The following is a 26,185-nucleotide window of genomic DNA, read 5'->3' as shown; positions in this document are numbered from 1 at the left end:
AATTATGGTTTTATTAGTATTGAGCTGACCACTGCTGGGAGAGACCTTAAAACATTGAGCTTCTGCTGGCCCACAACAGAGGCACGAGACAGGGATGGGAATCTATGGTGACCCCACCCCTTCAGCATAATACGAACACAAGTCCAGTCTGATCAGGACCACGAAAAGCTGCAATTCCCCTGTTGTCATAGTGAATGGGAGTGATTCATGAAAAAGAGGATAGCGCCAGGGCAGGGAGCAGTGCACTCTGGGAAATGCAGTTTGTCATAAAGCAGTGACTAAATTGCGGAGAGTAGATCGCAGAGCAACAGAAATGCAATTCCAGTGCTGCCGGGCCCTCATTCCCGGCCGACTCTCTGAGGACTAACTCGTTTAGGAGCAGCAGGGGAAACTCAATGGGACCAATTGAGAGAATAATATATTGAATCTGGTGGTTGAGTGGGCTGCTTCAGCTCGGTGGAGGACTGCAAAGGTGAAGTGTGTGCTTTAGTGTCTGAAGACGTGTTGTTATGCAAAATAAAACTTGTATGTGAATGATCATACACATTCATATCCCTTTCACCTCTCTACATAGTATATGTAATGTGGTATATGATGCTATTGCAATACTTATGTGCCAAAAATGGTCAATATGGACAGACATGGGCTGTTTTCCTATCTTTATTCAAGAGCGAGTCTTTCAGTTTGAGAGCAGCAGACAGCAAAACCCTGCGCTCCAACTCAAATAGCCTCTGCTTGTGCTTCGGTTTGCTCTGCTTGTGCTCAAACTGTGCACTTGCACTCTGACACATTTCCTGTGTGCGCACCAGCTTCAGATCTTCTTCTCTAGCTGCTTCGTCTGCTCTTGGATTTTACCTCTGCCCTTTGTGGAAAACATGTGGAATCAGATCGTCAAGGGAGTTGTGACTAAACATAACGTTCTGGCAACTGAAAAGAGGAAACTCAAGGCTACAAATTCACTGTGGACAAATTAACTAATGAGACACAGGTGAATGGAAATCTGATAGGGGGAAAAAAACAGGCTGTGTCCGAAATCACTCACTAATCATTATATAGTTCACTATATGGTGAGTTCGGCATTTTTTAGTGTTTAATTTTTTTATACCGTATATAGTGCACTCATTGTTTCTCATTATGCATCATGAAAAATAGTGTACAACCGATTGTCACTAACTGAGCAATATCTACCATCATGCATTGTGCTTGCAGAGCAGAGAGGGCAGCAGGAACAGCCCGACCTGTCTTAAAAATGTAAATACGAGCAGAGCAGCACATCCCAAACTGCGGCAAACAAGTTTATTTCTACAAAGTATTAATATTAAGTGTGAAATAAACATTTACTGTGGGATTTTCCACCGGCCGACGTTGTTGTACGTCTGAATCCTCCGATAATGACAGGAAGTTAACAAGAAGGGGCAGATCATAACAGCACAGGGTTAGGCAGAAAGCCAGAGCCAATCAACATCTTAGCGATATTATCACATAAGGGTGGTTATATTAGCCTTTGCCTCACAGTTGTGCTCCTCTACAGAGCTGATAGCCTGGCTGTAGATTATAAGTCTTGCTTCAACATGGTTTGTTGTACTCGTTAGCTGGTGGAACATTAAAATATGAGTTATTCTCCCATTTCCTGCTTGTTCAAAGTTGAAGTTTTGCCAAGAACTCCTAATACACCTGGGAGTCCACCTGTGAGGGAAGCCCTCGCATTAGACGAGGCTCTAGGTGGATGTGAGAAGCTAATAAAAGTGGGGAATCTAGCCAGCAGAGAGGTGAGTTGTGCCTGTGGCAGGATGCAGCAGCTTAAGGATTGTAATTACAGCATTATAGTGGAGGTTGACTGGATTAGGGCCAGAGCAACAGGCTGAGACCAGGATAGAAGGCCAGGAAATGGCCATGGACTATATATTATTAGCCTTAGTTGACAGCTTAAGACCAACCCTGTCAACGCGCAGCTTCTTCTCCTTCACTGACTTTCCAAGGTCAGGGAGATGCTGATGCACTGGCAAAAAAAACAAAAACATTTGTGCACAAGTCTGCACTTACCACAAGTGCATTTACAGAGACACACACATGCATATAAATACAGTTATGCACACACACACATCCTCTTGCTACATTCACACATAATGTAAAAGCATCTTGAACACACACACACAGTGATGCCTCACGAGTCTATACTCACTGAGCAGCAGCTGATCTCGACTGGGCTCAGTGTGAGTCACAGTGCTCTGCCCTCTCCCTCAGTCAACAGAATAATCCACTCTGAAAATGACTAGATTAAGACAGATTAAGCACATGATGAGGTGATGAGAAGTGGGCTAAGAAAGGACTCAAATCTCATCATTGACACTAGATTCAAAGGAACACATCCACTTTTGGACAAATATGATCCTCGATTTTACTCTGTGCTACTTTTGTTTAGGGATTGAAACCGCAGCAGTTTAAACACTTTGATAACACAAGGCGGTTTATTTTTTCTTTTATGGGTTTGTTGATTTATTACCCAGTGCGTCAATACAACACAAGCAGGGTATTGTTTGCACCCCGTGTTTTTGCATGTGGACCAAATAACTCATAAATACATATTTTCACAAAATTTGGTGGGAATATTACTTATTATCCAGATAATCAACTTTCTGACTTGGTGGGTCATAAATTTAGGTCAGCCAAAAGCATTATATTAGAGGGACACGTTTTCCAATATACACATCCACAAATAACTTCATAATCTTAATTCTATATTGATCAGACAATGATTCCTCCTCATACAGTGTCACATGATAAGTGACATCATGAAGTCAGAAAATTAGATCATACATAGTTCAAAAATACATTATTTCTGTTTTCTCTGGATCTCATGGGACTATAGACATGACCTGAAGCTTTTACATATTGAAAAATAATTATAGGATCATATGGTAGCAGTGACATCATCCTGATGTTATTATGAAGTCATAGAGTACTGTAGTGCATTAACGTTTGCACCCAACATGAGCAGAGACACAATCTACAGCCTTCTTCGATTAACCAGTCATTTCTCATCATGTGGTATAAATAACCTCATGACATGCTGTGGTTAATCGAGGCTATGGCTAACGCTTCCCACCATTGTTTTCTTCTGCATTCCCTTTTATTAACCTGCTGCCTCTGTTGCAGGTTACCATAATGTTCTTGAGCATCTGAATATTTTACCCTATGAAAAAAGAGAGGTATGTGTTGAAGACTGATTAACGGGTGACAGCAACGGGTGCACATTTTTCATAAAAATGTCACAGCTCGTCATGCAATGTTGGGCCAGTCAGTAAACATTAACACGTCAGTAAACATTCACAGTGTGCTAAAGCATTAGCATGCATAGAAGCAGACTTAATTAATACTGGATACACAAAGATTAAATTGCTGCCATTTTGCCTGTATGTAAAGTGCTCCCAAAGTCTATTTGCTATAGAATCCAATGAATACTTTTAGAATAAGCCTGTTCGGCTGTCAGAGATAGAGGCAGACGGTGACACAAGTGTCTCTCAGAGATCTACTCCACTTGACGCGCCCTGTATGTAGTTTTCATATCATTTGGTTTCTCAGCCGCTTGCCTTCTGTTCCACCGTGTCCATACATTTCCCTACCTCTTATCTGAAACCCTCCATCTTACTTCTTGTTAGCTCATGACAAGTCGCCGCACAGATCTGAAGCAGATCTGAAGTCCGGCGAGTTGAGTAGACGAGAGAGAAGTGAGTAAAATAAATCTTCATTTAAACAATTTGAACCTTGTTGAGTCAGAATCATCCAGGGACATGCTTTTTATTATAAGGCTGCCAGTGGCTGTGCCTGTGATTGTAATTGACCCAGCCCCCCCGTTTCACATGCACGCTCACTCACACACATGCACGCTCTCTCACACACACACGTCGTTTCTTTCCCTTCTCACCCCTCGCTCTTATCAGCACACCGTCCAGATAAAGTCCTGCGCTCCCAACCTCATTAAACCTCTCATTTATATTAAACAGGCAGCAAGTCCTTCTAGCTTGGTATGCATCTCCCAGGACGCATTACTCCCACAAGAAGGCGACTTGACAGCACCCACACTGCACCCTGGCCTCAGCTCGCACACCCCCACAATTCTTCTTTTTCTTCTTTACATTCGTTAACCAAACACTCCTCACAATGGTTGCGGGAAGTCTCTTCTCTCTTCGTCTTCCTCCTGTGCTCCTGTCTTCCTGCTGTTTACTCCCCTTTCTCTTGGCCAGGAGCCAGTGGAGTGTTGTGAGATCAATATTAGCCAGGGCCTCCTAGTTTAAACTATGCTTGAGATACAGAGTTGAACTACAAAAGACTATCTAGCTGTGAGGGAGCTGTCTGTAATAGGTCATGTATAGGGAGTTCTTCTCCAGTGGATTCCCCGGCTGCCCAAAGGCTGCTGTAAAGCATTATGGGAAATAAGGCCACGGCCCAAGCTTTATTCTTTAACTCTCCGCACGTGGATTTGAGATATTTTTTCCTCTCCATTCCCTGACTCATTCTGTGGTAGCGCCATCGTCTCTACCACAAAATATCACATTTTACAGACTATTGATTCTTGAAACCTGGACACTGTACTTGGGACCCAGTGGTCCCAAACCCAAAGACTAACAGCAAACCATGTCCCCTTGTCAAGACTGACACGTGCACCGAGTGTACAGTGGGCTCAATAACCAGCACATCGACCACATGGCAAATGTCACTGGTCCATTTACTTGGTCTCATTGTTAGAGACAGCTGTCTATTGGCCTATGGGAAATCTATGGAGCTTTATCCAGCTCAGACTTCTGCCGGAGCCGTTTCACACTGGTGAACCAGAAAATTCCGATGTAAGCCAAGTCGGATGCTGAAGTCCCTGTTCCATGTTTTCAGAGTATCGATGGCATCACATTAGGAGCCATACTGTAGCAGACACCATGTCTTCTTTTGTGTGTGAATGTGATTGTGTGGCTACATTCCAGTATAGATGGTGCCATACACTGCAAACATAATCTGTAAGTGACTGTTAAAATCTCACAGTGGAGCAAGATAAAAAAAAAGTATTTTATATAGCTTAACTTTATTTTACTTCTGGACTCTCTGTGTGACAATTGTAATGATTATTACAGTGATACAACACATGTTCCAGGAATGATCAAAACACGACTGGATCCTCGTATTAGTCTTAGTTTATTCCACATGGATTAATATGTTCATGAATTATGAATTTTCTTGAACCTATTAAGATCTAATGCTTAGAAACCTCAGCTTTGTTCGTTAGATTGTCAGCCAAACGTACCTTTAAAATTTGTTTGCATGCTACGATCGCTAAAAACCACCAAGCTACATTTCCCATAATGCATTTTTCCTCTCCAGGGAGTATTTCAGCAAACCACAATGTATTTCATATGTTGCATCTCTTGAAACCTATGACATTTGTCTTAAAAGAGAAACACACAAATGGGATAAAGGTATATACAGTACATGCATATATGTTGGAGCTGGTCGAAATGGGTTGAAATGCTTCATCATTGTTTGGCACCTACTAACGAACGCTAATATCTTCTCTTAATCTCTCTCCTGGTCTCTGTAGGAAGCCCCCGGCAGCCCTCCAGTTTTAGAACAATCTATGAACTCGCTACTGGACAACCACGAGCGCCGAATCTCCCACTCACTGTACGAAACCATCGAGGACTTTGACAACATCTCGACACCACGCACTAATGTGATGGGACGTATTGGTGAGTCATTTATTAGCAGGGATTCTTTTCATTCTCCCACTGTGTCTCTTTGAACTACTGCTAGATAAGATGACTCAACAAGTTGGGAAGTGTTTTTAACCTGCTAACCTCATGGTCAGTGGGTATATTTTCCTTATGAATCGGTGCTGTCTGAAACTTAACGTTTGATGATTAATTTTAACATCCACCCAATCCCTTGTGCAGTGCCTCTGCTACATTTGTTCCACTAAACCCCTCAGTCAGCATCACCTTCAAAGCCTCATCTCGCCTCATCGCCCTCTGCATCCCAGGTTATGCTATTTCCCTACCCAAACCTCTCAGGGATTAACGTCATCCCCAATCCTCCCCACCTTCAATCCTCTCCCAACTGGCTGCACTCGGGTCAATTCCCATTCTACCCAGTTGACATCAGCGGGCTAAGATCTCGGCTCTCTAAGTGTATTAGAATTGGCAATTCAATCCTCGGCCTGTCGCCGCTGTCATCTCAACATCGACAGACCTTTCACATATGCATACACAAAGACAGCGAAGGTAATTGCATCATTGTAGGGAGGGTAGTCTTTGTTAAGGATGATGCAGCGTTGTCGCATGTAGCCACTCCTTTTTCCAAGCACACGCACACACAGTAGGTTTTCAGATGCTTGTTTTCTTATCTTAACCTTCCTTGCCTCTCTTTTTCTCCTCCGTCTCTCGTCTTCCTCTTGAGGTTTTTACCCAATTCCCCCATTTTCCTTTCTCCCAACTCCGCCTTTCACAATGTTTCCCCATGATCTCCATGTCATCAGTCTTTCTCGCCTTTCACCTCCCACCCTGTTACCACTTCCACCTCCTCCACATGGATGGAGTACATTTGTAATCTGTCAATGATCCACACTTTGTCCCTTTCCACCCTTCTCCCATTCGTTCTCCTGTTTCTCTCCCATCCTCTCCCAACCATTCCCCCCAGTGTGGTGCCACTCTGCTACTGATCATAGAAGATCAGAGCCTGTGTCAGAGGCATCTGATGGTTAATTAAGCCTCCAGATCAATAGGGCTTGCCCCTGACACACTCGCTCCCTCTGTCTCCCTGTCTCCCCTTCTCTTTTTTTGCCCTTTCATCATGTGTTAGTCCTCAATCCCAAATCAAATGTTCTGGAATTGGTTGGGTTTTCCTCTCAGTTTGGCCTATTTACTCCACTTGCTTTTCCGATGCAGGCTTTTTAGAATGCTGCTGTGATCATAAGCGGCAACTGTGGGCGCACTGATGGAAAAGTTTCTTGGCATTGAAACTTCAAGGGTACCCAGCGCTCATCTCATCCTGCGGAGTGGGAGTCAAATGAGCCAAGCGGAAAAGTTTTAGGGGTGGGGGTGGAGTGGGTGCTAAAGTACTAAGTTATCACAGCCGAAGCTCAGAGGAGCCTCAGATCTTTGACTCGGATTGTCTTGCAGCAAGAAAATGTCAGTTCCTTTTCCTCTATGTCTTCAGGCTGTCTCCGAGTCGCGCCCTCATTAACCCGCCTGATATTTTGTGACAGGTCCTCATCTTTTTAAACCGACACAAATTCTTTTATTTCAATTTCTGATGCAACCAGGGATGAGTTTGTATTCATCACAGCAACACAACAGTGCCGCACTGAGGTAGAATTTTGCACCTATGAAGTCAAATCCAGGACACTGCTGCTCAGACACAGTCAAATTTTGGCTTTTTCCAGTATCTGTGTATCTGGTCCTCCTTTTCTTCTCTTACATCCTTGATTTACTGAAGATGAAGATGCATTTTGTTTTATTCCTAAAATGTATTAAATCATAGCAGATAAATCTCAAGACAAATTGGAAGAAAAAAGTAGTGTCTCTGTCTGTTTTTTTATAACAAAGTGACCTTGTTCACTGACAACGTTGAGCTAAGATTTTGTTAACCTTGATCAAATGTCACAAAATTCACTTTGAAAGCAAAGAGCATCGCTGTGCATGACACATCTAACTTTCCACTTCAAACCAAAATGTCTGTGTACTACATTTACTGCATTTACTTTTAATCAGGGCAATACATAAATAATAAGAATTGAGACAGTAATAATATACCATTCACTTATCCTCCACTAGTGTTGATGGTAAATTCCTGCAGCCTCGACTGACAGTAGCTGTTTCCCCTCTATATCTCCGTCTATATATTATTTCAGATGGGCTCAGACATATTGCCTGGTGTGTGAGATGTGACAGTTGTGGTTAGAGGACAGATGCTGAGATCGGCTCTGCAAGGTCAGGAAGCACACAGCCAGCAGGGCCTGACTGACAGCTTGATGTCGAGAGTATCGAGACCAGCTAAATTACTGAATCATGAAGGCCAGACGTGTGGAGTTTGGGACACTCTGAGACACACATGCTGCAGTACGCACACATAGTTGTGTGCACATACACATGCACACTCACGTACAACCTCTCCATCAGGTTATACACAATTCCCACTGATGTGGGATGTATATTTTCCTCAGAGCAAATAGTGTTTACTTATAGAACTCTCAGGCTTTTTACCTCTTTAAAGACAATGAAGGAACTCTCTAACCAAATCAGCCCCTCTCCTCTGAGTCTGTTTTTCATTATACTACCTGTGCTGTTGTAAATGGACCACTACACAGAGGTAAATGTAATGGAGTGGTTTCTCTGCTGTAGAATTAACGCCTGACTTTGATTTTGAGTCATTTCATGTGGCAGCAAGTCAATATAATGAAATTGTAAACTCCATATTCCTGCCAAACTATGATTGTTATTGCTACACTCTCTGTTTTCTGTTAAAATATAGCAAATTGCCGCTGTGTCCTATGAATACCTGATCTCACTTTACATCTGCTCGCCTGTTCGGGAAATTATTATAATTACCATGGCAACAACCATGGCAAAATCTCATAAAAAAAAGGAGACAGGTGTTATTATGTTGGTAAAGTACCATCACATTGACTGTAAGGGCACTTGATCTTCCCTGTAGTGTTTTGGGCTGTCATTCAGAAATATCTGTTGTTTGTGTGTTTTGTTGGCGAACACATTCACCGAATCAATAGTCTGAGTCAATTCCATCCCCCATTTGCTTCAGTAAGCCATGAAATGCTGTGATATTGTCAGCTTTAACTTCGCACATGCACACACCATGAGGTGTAGCATCATGGCCACAGGCTGAATCCTCAACTCAAAGGTGGTGAAGAGTACAGTACACTCTGCTTGAATCCCTCCTCAAATGAAACAAGCTCCTGAAGCTTATTTTCCTTCCAGCCCCAGACTCCTTTTGACCATTTTGTGGGGGAAGAATAAAGAAATTTCTCTTTTAAGGCAGGAAAAACAGAGAGAAGAGGTAAATAAAAGGAACTATGAGTGAAATCTCCTGCGTGCACACAGTGTGTCAGTGACAGCCGAGGTTTGACACAAAGGTCGTTAGCATCACACCCGGCTTCGCCTTCCGTCCTGTTTAATTGAAAAGTGCCACTGGATGCGGGGTCTACACGCTGGGGTGAAAATTGAGGCCCGCAGACTGACGCTTTCTGTGGATGTGACTTATTGGCCTGACTAAGAATGCTCACCCAGGACTGGCACAGGAGTGAAGGAGGTGTGGGATGCGAGGCTGGAAGTGGGAACCAGCCAAGCACACTCATGCTGTTGTCACACAGGAAAGTAGATGTTCATAGGATGCAACGCATGCAGTGCACGTTAAGGTGCAAAATCCTGTTGACACAGCCGAACCCAAATCCCAAATTTGTCACCTAGAAGAAACAACACATTCTTTATAGGTATAATTATTGAATCTGTTTTATGTATTTTGCTTATTACAAGATGCTGGCCACCTCTTGACCTGGGATTGGTTCCAGTCCTCCCTGTGCAACCTTCAAACAATATGCAGTAAAGATGGATGGATGCATGCATAGAAAGATATTTTTCAAATAGGATGTAAATACAAGAGAAAACCCTCACATAGACAGAGCAACTCCAGGGTGTCCCCAGATGCTGTAGTCTTCCCTAATGGTGTTAAAGTGGGGCCGTGTTCCCAGGAATTGACCCTGTTGTCTTCTCACCTTCAGTATTTCTCAGTCTGCAGACTCATCCTCTCTGTGCACTCAGCCATCGATGCAGGAGATGAGGCAGAGTGACCGCTCTTAACTCGATGTGCAGAGTGCTATTAGCATGCCTCAGTATGAAAAATGGCATCAATGTTACACAGGAACCTTCCCTTACCCATATTTCACTGTCACCTCACATAATTCCAACATAGCTCTGAAATATACAAGAACAGAATTCTGACTAACCAGAAAATAGGACTCAGGTCTGCAATGCTGTATTTAAAATTGATCAATGTAATATTGTTATAGGACAGAATTTTGACTTATTTGACAATGATTATGTTCCATATTTGGTATTTCGTTGTCTTTTCTAATGCCTTGTTGACAGTATTGGGGATAATTTTTTAATGGATATTTCCCCTCCTTTTAAAAAAAGAAACTCCACATGACCTTTGTTTTTATAGAAATATCTCCATCCAGACAAGAACATAAAAACAACGACAAATGTTCACAAGTATGCCTGACCATTAGGTGGCGATATAGTCTGCATCAATGATCTGTTATTTAAAAGAAAAGAACATTGCGATCATGCTCAGTGAGCTTTGGTATAAGTGGGCAGACGCTTGTGTACACTTGTAATGTTGAGCAGTGATGCTAATTTAGCTGCAAACTAACCAACCAAACTTAGAGAAACTGGTATATAGTCACCATTGTTGTTGTTGTTTCTGGCACATGCTCATTACACAAAGCACCATGCGCGAAAGAAGCATTGACTTCATCATTTCCAAAAAGCTCTGTTTTACATGTAATCATGGATACACGTTCCCCAATGTTTTCAAAATGTCCCTGTGGAAGGGGTTGGTTAAAATGTGTTGACAGGGTCTTAATCTCTATACTGAACTTGCGCAATAAAGTACAATGGTCTAAGTAATTTGAACAGCAATTTTATTTAAGAATAAATATAGCAGTAATATAACAACTTTGCAATTGCTCACTTTATTGCTCCAGTATTTTTTACCAGATTACATAAGTGTTTAAGTGCTTCTAGCGTCAATGTATCTTGATCAATAATACATCAAGTGAACAGTATATTTCCCTTTAGTGTGGATTTATAGCACATGCAGCTGGTGCTTGTGTTGAAAGGTTGAGGTGGTTTTTCAAATTCCCTGAAATGGCATTTAAATGCTTAATAACCGAGTTGGACAGGAGGGCATATCTTCCTTCAACACTGACTTGATCTCTGGAAGAGAAAAACTTTTAGCCTCGTTATGCTAATATATGCCAGAGAAGTGGTTCGTTTAGTTTGATGCCGTACTGGAGATCATCTTTGCCGGAAGCAATGCTATCTTAGGTATATTAGTGGCCTCCATACATTATATAGAGATATTTTTGCTGCAAATTGCCACCAAATCAGTTTTCCAAGCGTACGGTAAGAATAGCCACATTTTGTCGATATGTGGTCACAGGGACCGTTATATATGACAGCACACAGTCACAGAGTGTTGGTGAATGCTCTGCTCCTGGGCTCAGGGAAATGATTAACTCCGTCTCTTGTTAGTCTCAGTGTTTGGCGTCCTCATTCATAGACATCTGATTGTAGCCATTGAGTTTCTCAACAAGGAAGTGAGACACTGTCATCAACCCAATCAACTAAATGTCCTGATCAATTGCATTGATTAGGACATTCCCTGGGAGACTGTTAAAAAATGGCACCAGTGTCCCCTGTTGAGCATAAGGCTTTTGTTTCCACCAGTGTGTACTTATGGTGATTACCTGCTGCAACCCATGCATGGGTCTGATTGCTGTGGCAGCGTGGATCAACTAATGATCCCTTCTCCAGGCAGATCAATAGGCCAAAGTGTCACCAAAGCAGGGAGAAAGACGGAGAAGAGAGAGGAAAAGAAATACTGAGAGTGTATGATGGGCCAAGATTGAGGAAACTCATGTAGGAGAAAGAAGATGGAGTGGGGCTATTAGTGTGACCTCTCCCCTTACGGCTCAATGTTTCAACGGGCAACGCTTGGTCAGAGGGCAGAGAGAGAAGAGAGTGAAGCTCTGATCTGGTTGGATGGATGCAGCCAGGTGGCCTTTCGAGCCAAAGATCCCATCTGTCTCTGTCTTCACCCTCTGCCAGAGGGAGGAGGAACATCTCTGCTTCAATATCATGAAATAGCTTCCACACGCTAAGCACGGCTTGCCGGGGGGGGGGGGATGCGTGTGCTCCAGTACAGTGGTAGTAATGGGATTTCCACTGTAGTGATTGCACTTATCAAAGTTATATGCATCGAGTAGACAGATAGGATGGAAACACCATGATGGGATAATAAATTCCCAACTCAGTCGATGTAAGTGTCAAACGATGCAAAATCATTTCTTTGCTAGTTTTTCTGGTTTGGACGATGTACTAATATTAAAAATAATGCAATTTACATGACAACACGTTTCAGCTGTTAACTCTGATATGTTAATCATTCACATTACAATAGTATAGCTACATTACAGACCCCATCTAACAAATGCTTCTTGCTCTTATAGCTGTGGATACCAAGGTAATGGGTAATAATTCATAACAGTGTCACAAAGGCCTTAGTGTTAGGTGTTATATTGGTTCCTCATTCCTGACTGAGCAATTACAGATTTGGAGCACAGAAAAGTCTATTTTAAAGTTAAAGTATATTTTAGCAAAAACGTATTTAGCTTGAGCAAATTAAAATCTACTTTGTGTTGAATTAATGTATTCACATGTTAACCATTATCCATATTAATGTCAAATTATGACCCCTTTCAAACTGTTTTACTGGTATGAGTATCCATGTCTACAAAAGCAACAAAGGTCGGAATACTCCCCATGTCATAATGCCATTATTGGTTATTCTGAGTATGACCTTATTCGGGTACAGGAAATCAGACAATGTGGCAGTGTGTTATTCAGACTTTTGGCTTAATGGGGTTATCATGGAATATTAGTGTCCATGTAAATGTTGTCATGTGCATGCTCAACAATGCTTAACGTGACATAGGGTTACATTTGTGCCACAAAAAATCCATATCCAAAATATCAGTTATTTTAGTGGCCTAATCATGTTGCTCGAGAACTCTTGCTGCATTGATGGGAAGCATGAATCACGATCTCTTAAAAAAACACCAAAAAGCCCCTTTGTGGAAGAACCAGATTCCGTGAACAGTTAATCTTAACCCAAGTGAAATGTGTCCTCGAGTGACCTCTCCTACATGTCTCAAAGATATGTGTGTGACTGCTGATCCATTTGTGATGGCAATGTGATTTTCACGTATCTCTTTTCATTTGTTTTCATTCCCTACAAACTGGGCGCATGAAAAGCCCCAGTGTTTTTAGAATGGCCAAGTCATCAAAGACTTAATAACAGGATTTTGATTCCAGCCAAGATAGTGGTTCTGGGGTTTGCAGAAAACAGTAATTGCATTCACTCTGCTCAGGTTTAGATGTTTGTGGTTATTTTGCTCTGGCAGGAGAAGGGAAAAGTTGCTTCCAACTTACCAGCGACAATATGCTCAGATGATTTTCTCTTAGTGTAATTATGTAACCAACAGAGACAACACTCAAAGCATGTAAAGTAAGACTACAAACAAGGCACTGAGGATGTACAGACTTGACTGTCAGCTTTTTCACCAGCCAAGTCACCATGTCTAGGTCAAACACACACACACACACACACACACACACACACACACACACACACACGCTGTCTGTCGATTTGGCTGGCGATGTGAATTGGAGTGTCTCTGCTGGTACTATTATGGCCTTTTCCTTTCATTGCCGACTGTGCAGGGCCAGTAAGACATTGGTGCAGCGAGTGAGCAGTTCCATCTGCACCTCACTGAGCCATAACACCACCAAAGGTGCTGAAAAGTCTCCTTCCTCTCCACTCTGCCTTTTGCTTTCCATCTTCCTCAGCCCACCCTCATGAAACAAAGACCGAGTCCCCTTCTTTCGGTCTCGTCCACTCAGTCTAAGGTTTGCCTGCTTTATTGTCCCAGTTTAGCTGGACATTCATTTTCAGAGTTAAATTGCTGAATTCAACAACATGTCTTGAGGGTGGGTGGTTTCCTTTGCTGCTTATTATGCTAACAACTGCAGAAAAGCAAGTGCTGCGGCTTCTCTAATTATTTTCACCTCCCAAAGCCTCATTATGGCCCTGACCATACCTGTCCACTGGCCATTTATTGTGTGTGTGTGCGAGCGCGCGTGTGTCCTTTAGCTACTTAGTAAAGAGGGAAGTGAAACGCTCTTAGCAGCTCTTCATCTGCTGTGCTGGCCACTTGGGTCGAAAGGTCCTGACTGGAAATATTTCATAAAGCTGGCAGAAGGAAGCTTTCAGACTTTCTAATTAAAACTATGTCCTCTAACAAAAGTGCTCTGCTGACGTAAGTCAATGCAAGGTGATTATGTGCAAATGCATTGTCTTTAAGAGTGCACATTTGGAATGCAAGGAAATTATTTGTCCTTGTGTTGTGCATCTGAAACACAAACTAATCCTCGTACAAAGATCCTGTCATGTTACCACTGCACTGAGGTCTCTCCTGTAGTGGCATTCTCAGTGTGGCTGATGCAATTGAAAGGTAACTCTAACTGAGAGCTGAAGAAAAGTGAAAGGCTGGTATGAGGACGGCCCCTGTGGACACACAACCGCAGGGCATCTCTTATTGACACACTCGCCGCACTGTTCCCAAACTGACTGTAAAACAGAAACAATGACGACAAGTGTAGAGTTTGGGGACTGACTTAGAGGAGATGTGCAAAAAGACTCCGAGGTCAAACCTAAACCACTGCATAGAGCTGAAGCACACAGAGCAAGAACATTCACTGAATATACAGTATAGAACAGAATGAAGATTCTAAAAACCACATAGACATTATTCATACAGACATAGTAATTATTATACTGCACAGGTAAATATCTCTTTTACCCAGGTGTAGATATCATCATAATTAGTTTTTCTGTATAAATGGGAAAAGAAGAAAAAAGGGTCACAATTGCTTAACAAACTTCTACACAGTACATCATAATGTCTGTTGGGACATAGAAAATTACCTCTTATGTTTAAGTAAACATTCAATCAATTTTAGTTCAATCACGGTGTATTTGGGCCTCATGACATGATATTTTGAGAATAAGGATTTGATTTTACAAGAATTAAGTCATAATTTTAGGCTACTTGTCATTTTAGACGGGGACTATCAGAAAATCAGTCTGTCACCTGCGTTAGAATGAGGGATGTGGAGTATCTTGTTGAGTTATAGGCTTCTTTAGGTTTCACAAAGAACGTAATACTTCATCTTTTGGCACATCAGCAGCATATTATCAGGACTTCGTAAAGAGTGTGCAAGAAACTGAGTTTCTTCTGAAGGATAACACAGACCTAGAGGAACTAGTCTCTTTAACGGGGGAGGAATTGTTTGGGAGTGGGCGGCTGTACGACTATTGTTGGTTGATTCTGCATGCTATTAAAAGCTTCCAAATCCAAAATCTTTTTTCTTTATTCTTGTAATTGGATTTTCTCATTAAATTACAACTTTATTCTCGTAATATTACAAGTTTATCTGATTAGTTTTTTAATATTGTCCTAATATTCGTCGTACAGATCAAACCGTTGCTGTTTACTGTTTTTCTTACACGCCAAATTGCATTTCAGAAATAATGATATAATAATACTATGTGATTTAAGATAAATAATGAATACTGTCACAGAGCTCTGATTTAACTTCCAACCAATTGATCTGCCTGTGTCTGAAGGTGAAAGTGAAAGATCTCGCTCAGTCGCACCCACGTGCTGGAGTTTCTCACCGTCACGACTCCAGTCCTGCTGATTTACAGTACAGGGAGAATTCAATTAACGGTTGTTTCTCTGTCAAGCGGCCCAAGTGAGAAATAGCCTTCATTCCACCTGTACAGTGTTGGCAGCCATGTTAACTGGATAAGATGAGGCTGTCCATGGACAAAGGGATGAGGCTTCCAGAGTTAATTAAAAGATAGATACATAAGTACAAGGACAGGTTTTGGTAAAGGTTTGTAGTCAGGGGGCGGCAAAGCAAGAAGGCACCAGACAATCAGGTGTAAAAGAGTTTAACCTACCCTGAAGAAGAGCTTTATTTCATTAGGATTAAAGAAAAATAAACATTTAGTAAACCAATGTCTTGGTGATGTTATTCAATCTATCCACTGTAACGCTGCATTTGATACAGTACACATATTTCCCTAAAGTAATAGGTGTAATAAATCTCTTTTGCTCTATGCCAGTGATAAGACTCTTGACTATTATGACAAACAACCAAGAAAATGCAAATTATCTATTTGATTTTTGTTGTTTGTTGTTGGAGACAATCTTTATAAGCCCACCCCCGTGTGTCCTCGCCTCGAGTCGAGTGTTTTTCCTTTAAATTATTTTTTATCTGCAAATAACTAAACTTTATACCTCATTGCTGTGTTGATTGCTGCTCTGATTTACTTCCACAAAAGCATTTATCATTCGTCGGGGCCTCCGTGAAATTAAATGCCTCTCAGAGTTGGGATCCTGCCAGGGTAAATATTGTTGTCTGCTGTTAGTGATTACACACAATTGTTCCTGAGCTATTAAATTTGCAAAATGACTCTCGCTATAATGCAAACAAAAGCAAAGACCATAGGAAGTTCAGCGGTTCTGAAAACCTTTGTCTAATCGTAAGCAGGTGTGTGATGGGGCTGAGACCTCATTACTCATGTTGACTTTGATTCCCCCCCTTTTTTCCTTGCCTGTATATCCACACTACATGCGCTCATCACTCATTTGCAGAGTGAATCCTCCACCTCTGTATTGTAATGCCACTTCTCATGCCGTTGAACAACCCTTCTCATGCCCTTGGTGCTGCCGAGCGCCAGCCGCCCTCAACTCATTCCCCATTGACTTTGACTCCTGAGGAGCAGCGAAGGAGCGATTCAAAGAAGCCCTCAGTGGGGAGGGTCGGCCGAGACAGAATACAGATCAGGCCAGCTCTTCTCCTGCTCATATTTGTCCTTGGAGAGGAGAGAAGGAGAATAGATTACCAACTTCTAACTCTTCCAACTTTTGGCTGCCGCGTTAAGAGACTGGACTCCAGACAGGAAACATTAGGTCATGTTATAGTGAGTCTTCATGGTCACTTTGTCCTAATTTGCACCAGCCTTGACAACCTGTGTGTGTTTAATGAGTTTAATGTACCAGCTATCGTTTGGTCTTGTCATGCAACATCTTTGTATGCATGCAGCGTTACAAAAATGCACCTGATAAGCACCTTTTCCTGTTTGAAAACTTTCTCTGTCCTTCAGGCTTGTCCTGATAGGAAAACTCCACAGCACAATTATCTCTGTTTACAGTATTATCTTGCTAATTAATAAAGTAAGATAAAGTTGTTATGTCTGTGGAGGAGTTTGCTTCAGCATGTGGACATAATTTTCTCATTCTGTGGCTTAAAAACTCTTGACCATTGATGCCATGTTGTCTGATAAAGAAACTTAATCAATCATCTGTAGCATATCTTGAATCGCTCTCTTCCCCCCTCTCTCTCTCTCAGGTAACTACCAGCTCTCTCCCACTGTGAACATGCCACAGGACGACATAGTGATGATCGAAGACGATAGGCCGCCCCTACTGCCGGCCCACCTCTCCGACCAATCATCCTCCAGCTCCCACGATGATATGGGCTTTGTGGGAGAGAACCCGGTGTCCTGGATCCACGAGCTGCCCAGTCAGAATGAATGGTGAGCGGGCTGAATTATTTATGACACGTTTGTATATGAGGTTTGACTTTCAGGACTGTCACTGTGTTTCTCGTTCTAATCCAGAAAACTAAAAAAACATCTCTTGATTCAATATTCTCCAGAAATGAGAAACATTAAGTATAATACATTTTCAGTTATTCCAAGTTATTTCCCAGATTTACGAGTGACAGCCTTTCTTAGTAGGAAAGTACAAACCAGACTACCTGACTACAAACCAGCAAATATTATTTTTACATCACACACTAGGTTTTTTATGAGAAAGTTAAGAAATGTTGCTTTAGGGCTGTATTTGGAATCACAAGATGTGGGTACACATCTATCGCAGTTGTGTAACACTGTGTGTGTGTGTGTGTGTGTGTGTGTGTGTGTGTGTGTGTGTGTGTGTGTTTGTACTTGTAGAGATGTCTTTGTGAGGACCATTTTGAGTTACAACCTACAGAGTGAGGTTAGAATTAGGTTTAGGTTAGGCATTTAGTTTTGATGGTTAAGGTTAGGGTAAGGGGCTAGGGTATGCATTATGCCAATGAGTGTCCTCACTAAGATAGATGTACAAACGTGTGTGTGTGTTAAATAATGGATGACTTAGCAGCAGCAGTCAGACTATGAGTAAAAAAACTCTCTGGGACTCGACTTTCAACTCCCAGACCCCAACCACCTATGGGATTTCAGTGCCCCACTCAGTCTATATCTGTACCTCATAATAAAATGTGGAGCCAGCGCTCATCAACCCTGTCGGGAAACGAAGAGTCTCTTTAGGGACCCGTTTAAGCAGAGGAACCCCGACAGTTTGCAGGAGGAGGGTTTAAAATTTTAGCACTGTGCAATCAGCACATAGCCATTTTCTGCTTATGTTTAAAAATGTGATTTTCAAAAACTCTGTATTTCTGTCAGTGAAAGGCTGCCTTTAAGACAGGAAGTTATAGCTGGCCACACTCTCAGGTACAATCACCCACTCTAAAATTACATGTGGCATTTCCTGTATAATTGCAGTGTTCAGGTACAGGAAATCACAGGGCAAGACATCCAATCATGTCCTCTTTTTCTCATCTGAATGACTGCTTTTTCACCTACTGGTTTCTAGCTCTCATTTTTTGATTCTATTCAGAATGAGTCATATCTTTTTATATGAAGGTTGCCATCCTCTCTTGTGATTGGCTGGGTGAGTCACGCAGCAACACAACCACGACCTGACGTTTTGGTTGTGTTGTGTTTTCAAGGTGGAATGACGGGTGCCACGAGATGCTTAGATTCTTTATTTATTTCTTTCTAGTATTTTTATTTCTTTTTCCCTGGAGACACTCTCTCTCTCTCTCTCTCTCTCTCTCTCTCTCTCTCTCTCTCTCTCTCTCTTATTTATTATGAATGAGTAGATTTGCTCATTGTTCATATGATGTCAGAGGTTTGTCATAGTGGATTAGGTTTACAGCATATGGCTGAACCACACTCAGGCCTCCTCACACACACACACACACACACACACACACACACACACACACACACACACACACACACACACACACACACACACATACACATATGCATGCATACCTTGTGCCACAGCAAGCCGAAGTGTGCTACATACCTCCGCCTTGGGTTATGTAAATATTTCATGGCCTCAAAGTCACACACACAAAAACACACACATAATATCAAAAGATCACCAATTCTAACAGTTGCTTAAACACATCAAGTGGTGTGTATCCACATTCGGACTAAATTATACCGTTATACTGTTTCTCATTTTCCTTTTCAAGTTCCCCCAAACATCCCTCCACACACACACACACACACACACACACACACACACACACACACACACACACACACACACACACACACACACACACACACACACACACACACTAGCATTAACAAGTATACCGAGCCAGCAGGGGATGTGGGTCAGCCAGCCTCCAATGTATTGGAACTGTTACTTTTTAATTAAGCTCTTGCAACAGTGCAGCCAGGGCCCTGTACGTGTTGAATATGTATTGTGCAGAGCTATGAAAGTCTCACCTCTGGCCTCCAGTATTATACAGACTCCCTCCTGGGAGGCGCCTCGCCAAGGCCACAGCTATACACCTACAGTGCATACACAAAACACAAAAAAAAATGGCCGGCTGGCTTGTAAAATAATTCTTATTCAGGCTCTCTCTATCTTCTTGTCCTTTTTTGACCCAGTGGAGTTTAAAAAACTTAGATTTCCTTTCTCTTCGCTTTTACTTCCCTTATTTATTTATTTTCTTTGGCACCAGTGATGTATGTGACTTTGTTCACGCTTTGAATAGCGGCCCAGTTCGCTGTTTAAATTAATTTCATTTGCCTTACATCTCTCTATAAATGTAGGGGTAATAAAAGGTCATTCCAGCATCTGGTAGTGGTTATGATAAAGGTAAAGAACTACTAATGTAGTTCAACAAAAATCAACAAAAATCTATTAAGGGGCTTGTATTTTTTAATATACTCATCTTCCTTTGCTTTTTTTCTCATCCGATTTCATCTCATTCAATATCATACAAAGTTAGAAATATACATCTCTAAATATGCTTCCTCGAGAAAACTGCTTTCAGACCTGCAACTCCAAATAATCTCATGTAACGAACTGAATATCCAAGTAGGTCTGTGTGGGAATACAGCAGGAGATTATTTCTTCGGAGGATTCATCGCAAGCGCGTGTTGATGATGTATCTAACACACAACAGACGCAAAACTAAAAACTAAAAACAATGCAAATATCTCAGGATGAAAATTAGGTGCCAAATACGTACATTCTCCGGAGTTCATGTTTGTTAAACAGCTAAGGAGATTCTCCTCTTTTTCTCAGCACGTTTCTATAGCGAATGACACAGCCCGTGTGTTGCTGTGTTAATGTGTAGGCCCCCAAGAAGAATGGTTGTTGAATGCATGGATCCCATTTCTCACAAGACATAACTTGACCTACTTTTTTCCTTGACATCCCTAGACAATATCTAATGGGTGTGTGATCTGTATACCTTTGCCTTTTAGTTTTATTGTGAGAAGGCATGTGCCTGTTCTGCCTTCTCTTGTAGGCACTACAAGCTGTTCCTTTGTTATGAACCACAGTTGCACCATATCAGCTCTACAGGTCTCAAGTGAATATAAAAAGGGACTATAAATTATGTAAACAAATACTTTTATACCTCTGTTAAAATGGTAATGTTAGGATACCCAAGCTTTTATTTACTGCTGCTGTATTACAGACTGTTTTATTAGTATTATTAATCTTATAGACTTTTTATCAGCAAGGTGTTGGTTTTGTGGAGCTTATTGAAAGTGTTTTTTTGATATGAGGCCGTTTCTACCTCCAACCCTTCGGAGATACTTTTGAGATGCCTTTGAATTGATTGCACTGCTGTGGCTCTTTGTCAGGCAGCTGTAAAAGATGATACTGGTTTAGGTCCAGGGTGTCAGTGTGTAGGGTCAAAGGCTGTGTGAATGTGGACCAGTGTAGTGATGTAAACCAGCATGTGTCTTACGTCAGGTTCCACTGGATAAATAAAGACTGTAAATTATTACTTTGCATATCTGCACTTAGTTCATTGCAGCGGTGGGTCCTGACCCGTCACATTAATTCTCTCTGCCGTGTCTTACCTCCTCCCTCATAAGTTTGAATCTCAAGCCAAACAGGAAGGGCCGTGTCTAAATGATTTACAATGAAACAGATAAGACACACTGGCAGATATAGTGGCTTTGCAGAATGATTTGGATGAATAAGAAGATGAAAGGGCTTTTTTCCCCTCAGTAATGCAATGTGCAGTGTCCGAAACACAATTTAGTGCACAGCTCCTACACTGCAACACATGCAGGTTCATCAGAGATTCAGCGGGTTTTCGTGCCAGATGTTGATGAAGTGCAGTTGCAGGGTGTGTTTGTTCTCACTAACCTGGGTCCAAGCCCATTTCAAGCTTTACTTACGCCTCGTATGCAAATAATGAACTCTTTGTCTTATATAAACAGTTCAAATAGGGACGTCAGAAATCAGAGATTCTAATCCTCAAAACTATCATTTAAATATGTTCTGTTCTGCAGAGATGCTCCCATCAGCTTTCTGTGTTCTCAGGCTTCTAAAGACCAAAACACTTGGGAGTGTTTATCTACAATGTCCTATAACTTATAATAAATACATAATACATGGTAGCACTGCTAGCCTGATCCCTGTTTGCTTATTTAATTATACACAGTGCTATATACAGAGAGGTTTACAGTTTCCCCCACATAATCACTGTACAGTGTAGAAGGCTTGGGCTCTATCATTGATCATACAAGGAAAAACCTGCAAGGGCTTGTTTCTGCTGTTAGCGCACCTTCTCGTAGCAGTCTGTGTCTGTCTAAGTCATGAACGCACCGTTTTCTCACTTATACGAGGATGGGGGGTGAGAGTGTGCAGTGAGTCAGTTGGCACTGATGTGCAGAAAATAAGCCAGGGGGTGTCCGCAGCTTGCTCATCAGTCTGAGGTTTAGGAAATGATACACAACATCCCTGAGAGTCGGGAACTAACTACTAACAGATCGCCCGTGGCACACAGGCTACTATTACCATACCAACCACTGTTATCATAGCTGCCCCGCAGACCACCTCAATGTTTTACTAAGTGCAGGAGGAAAGGAGACAAGTACAGTTAAAATTGGATAAATGCTACTTAAATTACAATTAATTCAGCGCAACTTGCTCAATTATATATTGATTGTTTGATTGGTTTAATTGCCCGACCCCCTGTTGGAAGCCCTTTGGGTTTTTTGAAGGTTTTTAAATCTACCTAGAATTAAATTACGGGGGTAAGCCCAGAATTGTAATGATTTTTAGACTTTTAATATAAAAGAACTTACAAAAAAATAATCATCACAAAATACCATGCAATTTATAAACTCACAATACCCCATTCCCAAAGATTTTTCAACACAAATGCTAAAAACACTTAACACAACACTGCACAACATCCTAACATCTAGTGAGTTAAATGTTGTAACATCTATCTAATGTCTATTTCTGACTTTAGTAGGTGTGATGGACAGAGAACAACAAATGAGCTTGGAAAGGAAAAGTAACCTCCTTAAAAAAGAAAAGTTACTACCCCACTTGCACCACTGGGGGCACTGTCAATCTGAGCGAGGCTGACAGAGGATAAGTGCCAATTGTCATTGAGGTGAGAGAGAAGTGAAACGGACAGTGAGGGAGACAGTGAGAAAGAGAGAGAGAGAACTAGTCCTTCTCTGTCTTTGTGAGGTGTCACAGGTGGAAAAATAATTTCCCATGCAGCTATGACACAGTCTGTCAACCAGCGGAGATGGAACAGGACTCCAGGCGAACACACACACACACACACACACACACACACACACACACACACACACACACACACACACTTCCATCTTTATGTGGACACCCCTTAGCCCTTTAACCATCTCAAATAACCCCAGGACCAGCAACAAATGTCCTCAATCCCATTCTGTAAAACTGAATCCAAGATTGAAGTACAAGCACACACACATTGTTCATGCTGCACAGACAGACTTGGTCTCACGAGTGTTTAGATACATATTGGCTGGTAAACAATTTCACAAATTAACATATAAAGTGGAAAAGGTCCACATAGACACGAACAAACAAACTTGCAAACCAACACTGCAGGCAGATTGCCTACTTCAGTTGACTCCCTAATAGTCTCTATCATCAGTAATGTAACTAAGAATCACAAGTGCTCTATTAAACATGTGTTTTTCCCATCAAGCTATCAGCATAAGTACATATGAATGCAAACAGGCATGTAGTGCATGCACACACACATCATTTGGCTAATCTCAAATGTCCATTTAAGTTTGCAGTGACTTTAACACAATGTAGTACACACACACACGCGCGCGGAAATTGCAGGCATTCCTTAAATGCTAATCGCCTGCTTTATGAATATTTACTATGTCTCAGTGGTGCTTCCTTGCTACAAGCGTGTCATACATGCGCTCGTTTCTGTGCTCACCTTGAGCGTGTTTATCTGCACCTTCTCAGGTTGTGTACTACGCGTGTGTGTCTGCCCTACATCGCCTCACTGTGACAGGGTGCAGGTGAATCTCAGCATGAATGATGCCATAGTAACCTCCACACACACTCTTGCCACACAGAGTATCTCACTGCCTGGTTGCTCGCAGTTGTTTCCAGGAGTCTGGATAAGACGTCAGCGAAACTCAAGGCAGGAAATGAATGAGGGGTCGACACAGGAGTCAGTCTTAATTGATCTCGTTCTCTCCCTCTCTCTCTCTCTCTTCAACTTCATCACAGTTAAAAGGGAATTAGAGCAAATCGCAGGTGCAGCTGCTCGTCTGTGTGGCACTGATGGAACAATTTTATTTTACAGTCTTTAATCTTTTATGGCTGCAATTAAGCAAGTGAAATAAAAATCTGACATGAATTTCATGTTTACGCACATTTTGAAAGGGGTTAAAGAAAACTCTCCATTCGCCTCTTTTCCCTCCAAAACATATGAAATAGTTCCACTGCTTCGTGTGCGCTGGTGCACCTGCCAGCAATACAGAGCTCTGCACCAACTTCTCATGCAGGGCTTTATGCAATGATTGAAGGCACCCTCAAGCTCCGTGGCCCAGCTATGCATTCATGCTGAACTGCCCCTTTCCAAACCTCAGAAGGACCAATTCAGAAGCACCTTACCGAGCATTACTCTGCACCTCTTGGCCCCACTCTGAAGCGTTGAGACGGATGCACGGAGCCCCCCCGCTAGTCGATCAAACTGGGCTGCACTTTTCTAAGATGCTTTGAGACTTACCTCTTCGGGGTCACTTTTAAATGAGGGTAAGAAGCATGGAGAGCAAGTAAAAAAGAAGAAAAGGAATTTGAAAAACACAAGTCACCAGGGTAAATTGTGAGCGCAGACGGCTTTTAGCACACACCACTTAGCAACAAGGCCGATGTGCAGTTTGACACATTTAGCTTCCTGCGAGGGAGACAGGAACAAGTTGATGTAAAATGCAAGTTAAAGCTGTGGCTTTGCCTGTGAGCAATCCTCAGGCTAGTTAATTTTAGATGATGGGAGGAATTGGAACGCGGAGGAACGCATCTGCTCGGAATGGTGAAAATTGCTTTTAAACACTGTTTAAAGAAGCAGAGATGAGAGAATGTATTATCCAAATGGATTGGGCCCACTATTAAAAATACCCCAGAGGCTTGGACAAAGATGGATGGTCTGAGGAAGAAATTGTGCCACTCTGCAGATTATCTAACTTGTCTGGGCAGTCACATGGTCAAGATACTTCTCATTTCCATCCGTCCAATACATTTTTCATTAAGTATATGACCAGAGTGAACAATTCAGTGGTCATCTAAGTCCAGCATGGGGGACAACTTCATAGATCCATGGTTATTTAAGATGGATTTTCTTTCTGCGTGTTTGAATTTAAGGAACATGTGGATCAGAGCAGAGAGTTTCAAAGCAGGGTCATTAAAACAAGCATTTCTATTGGAAAATTAATTGCCAGTTGAGAATGAATATACAGGGTCTGCAACTGAGTGCTGGATTTCTATTAACGGACTGTACAAGCTGTGAATCTGTGTGCCAGCTTTGAGTAGATTAGAAGATTAATACCAGCCTTTCAATGCTTTGGTAGAGTAAGTAGCACAACATGTGTCCACATTTGTGTTAAATAGCTTTAAATTTAGTAAGTAGTAATTATATTCTAAGAAAGGTAGAATTGGCTTATATCTAAAGGGACAAGTACAGGGTAGGAAGCAGTGGTGTAGAGGGTGACTGCCACCTCTTCAAATACACATAGTTACTCATGCATATTATAGTCATGGCTACATGGTTATTCATGCTTACTCCGACCTTAGTTCAGACCCCCCCAGGTTACCTTGGATCCCAACCTGGGTGTTTGGATGTTTCTCTGTGTGAACCAAAGTAAAACAGAGGCAATGTCAAAATGGCTGCTTAACGTAAACCGGCAAATCTGATGTCCTACCAAGTGAATTTGCACCTCTGCTGGGCCGTCCCTCTAAATGTCACTCTTACTGCCCACAGACTTCTCACCACTGCTGCTCAGACAAGCTGGTTTCTGATTCATCCCAACTGTAATTGCTCTCACACCTTCGCCAACTAACTGTATCTGCGTGACAGGGTTAGGCATGATCCCACCTGCTGGCCTCTCACTTTTTCTATGTTCTATGTGTGTTCAGTTTCCCCAGGAACATAATCTTGGCGAGAGCGAGGGAAATCTAAATTCAGGCTGAAAATACGTCCTTTCTCGTCTGCATCGTCTCAGTCACGCTCCGACAGATGACATTTGCGGAAACAGAAAAAGGGAGAGAGAGGGCAGGCTGTTTTTTGTGGGCTTGGAATGATGAGAGGAGAAAAGTGAGGGATGATGAATAAATGAATAATACATCTGTGCTGTCATTCCCCTCTTCCTGCTCCACCTCCCTCTCATCCTGTGTCAGCTGGAGTTGATCCTTTGAGGCAGTCTGATCCTAGTTGGGATTGTCAGGTGTGGTCGACAGCAAAGTGACACGTTGACGCCAGCTCCTTGGTGACACATGAAGCAGCTCTTTCGTTAAATGGGGTTGACGTCCCAAATAAGAATTGTTTGCATGCAAACAAGTGCCAGCAGAAAGGATACACTGAAAAAAAAA

The 26,185-nt window shown here is 42.0% G+C and overlaps 1 protein-coding gene across 5 annotated transcripts in view; it reads left to right on the top strand.

Moving 5' to 3' along the window:
* LOC117754004 (partitioning defective 3 homolog) overlaps window positions 1–26,185 on the top strand; it is a 342,820-nt gene that overhangs the window by 195,252 nt on the left and 121,383 nt on the right. For all 5 annotated transcript variants that reach the window (XM_034572613.1, XM_034572611.1, XM_034572615.1 and 2 more), the window contains exons 15-16: window positions 5,588–5,735; window positions 17,325–17,511. In XM_034572613.1, coding sequence (XP_034428504.1) covers window positions 5,588–5,735; window positions 17,325–17,511 — 335 coding nt within the window. The remainder of the gene's footprint in view (window positions 1–5,587; window positions 5,736–17,324; window positions 17,512–26,185) is intronic.

This window comes from Hippoglossus hippoglossus, chromosome 20, assembly GCF_009819705.1.
Source record: "Hippoglossus hippoglossus isolate fHipHip1 chromosome 20, fHipHip1.pri, whole genome shotgun sequence".
Lineage (NCBI taxonomy): Eukaryota > Metazoa > Chordata > Actinopteri > Pleuronectiformes > Pleuronectidae > Hippoglossus > Hippoglossus hippoglossus.
The sequence above is the reverse complement of the archived record's forward strand: the minus strand, read 5'-3'. Positions and strand labels throughout refer to the sequence as shown.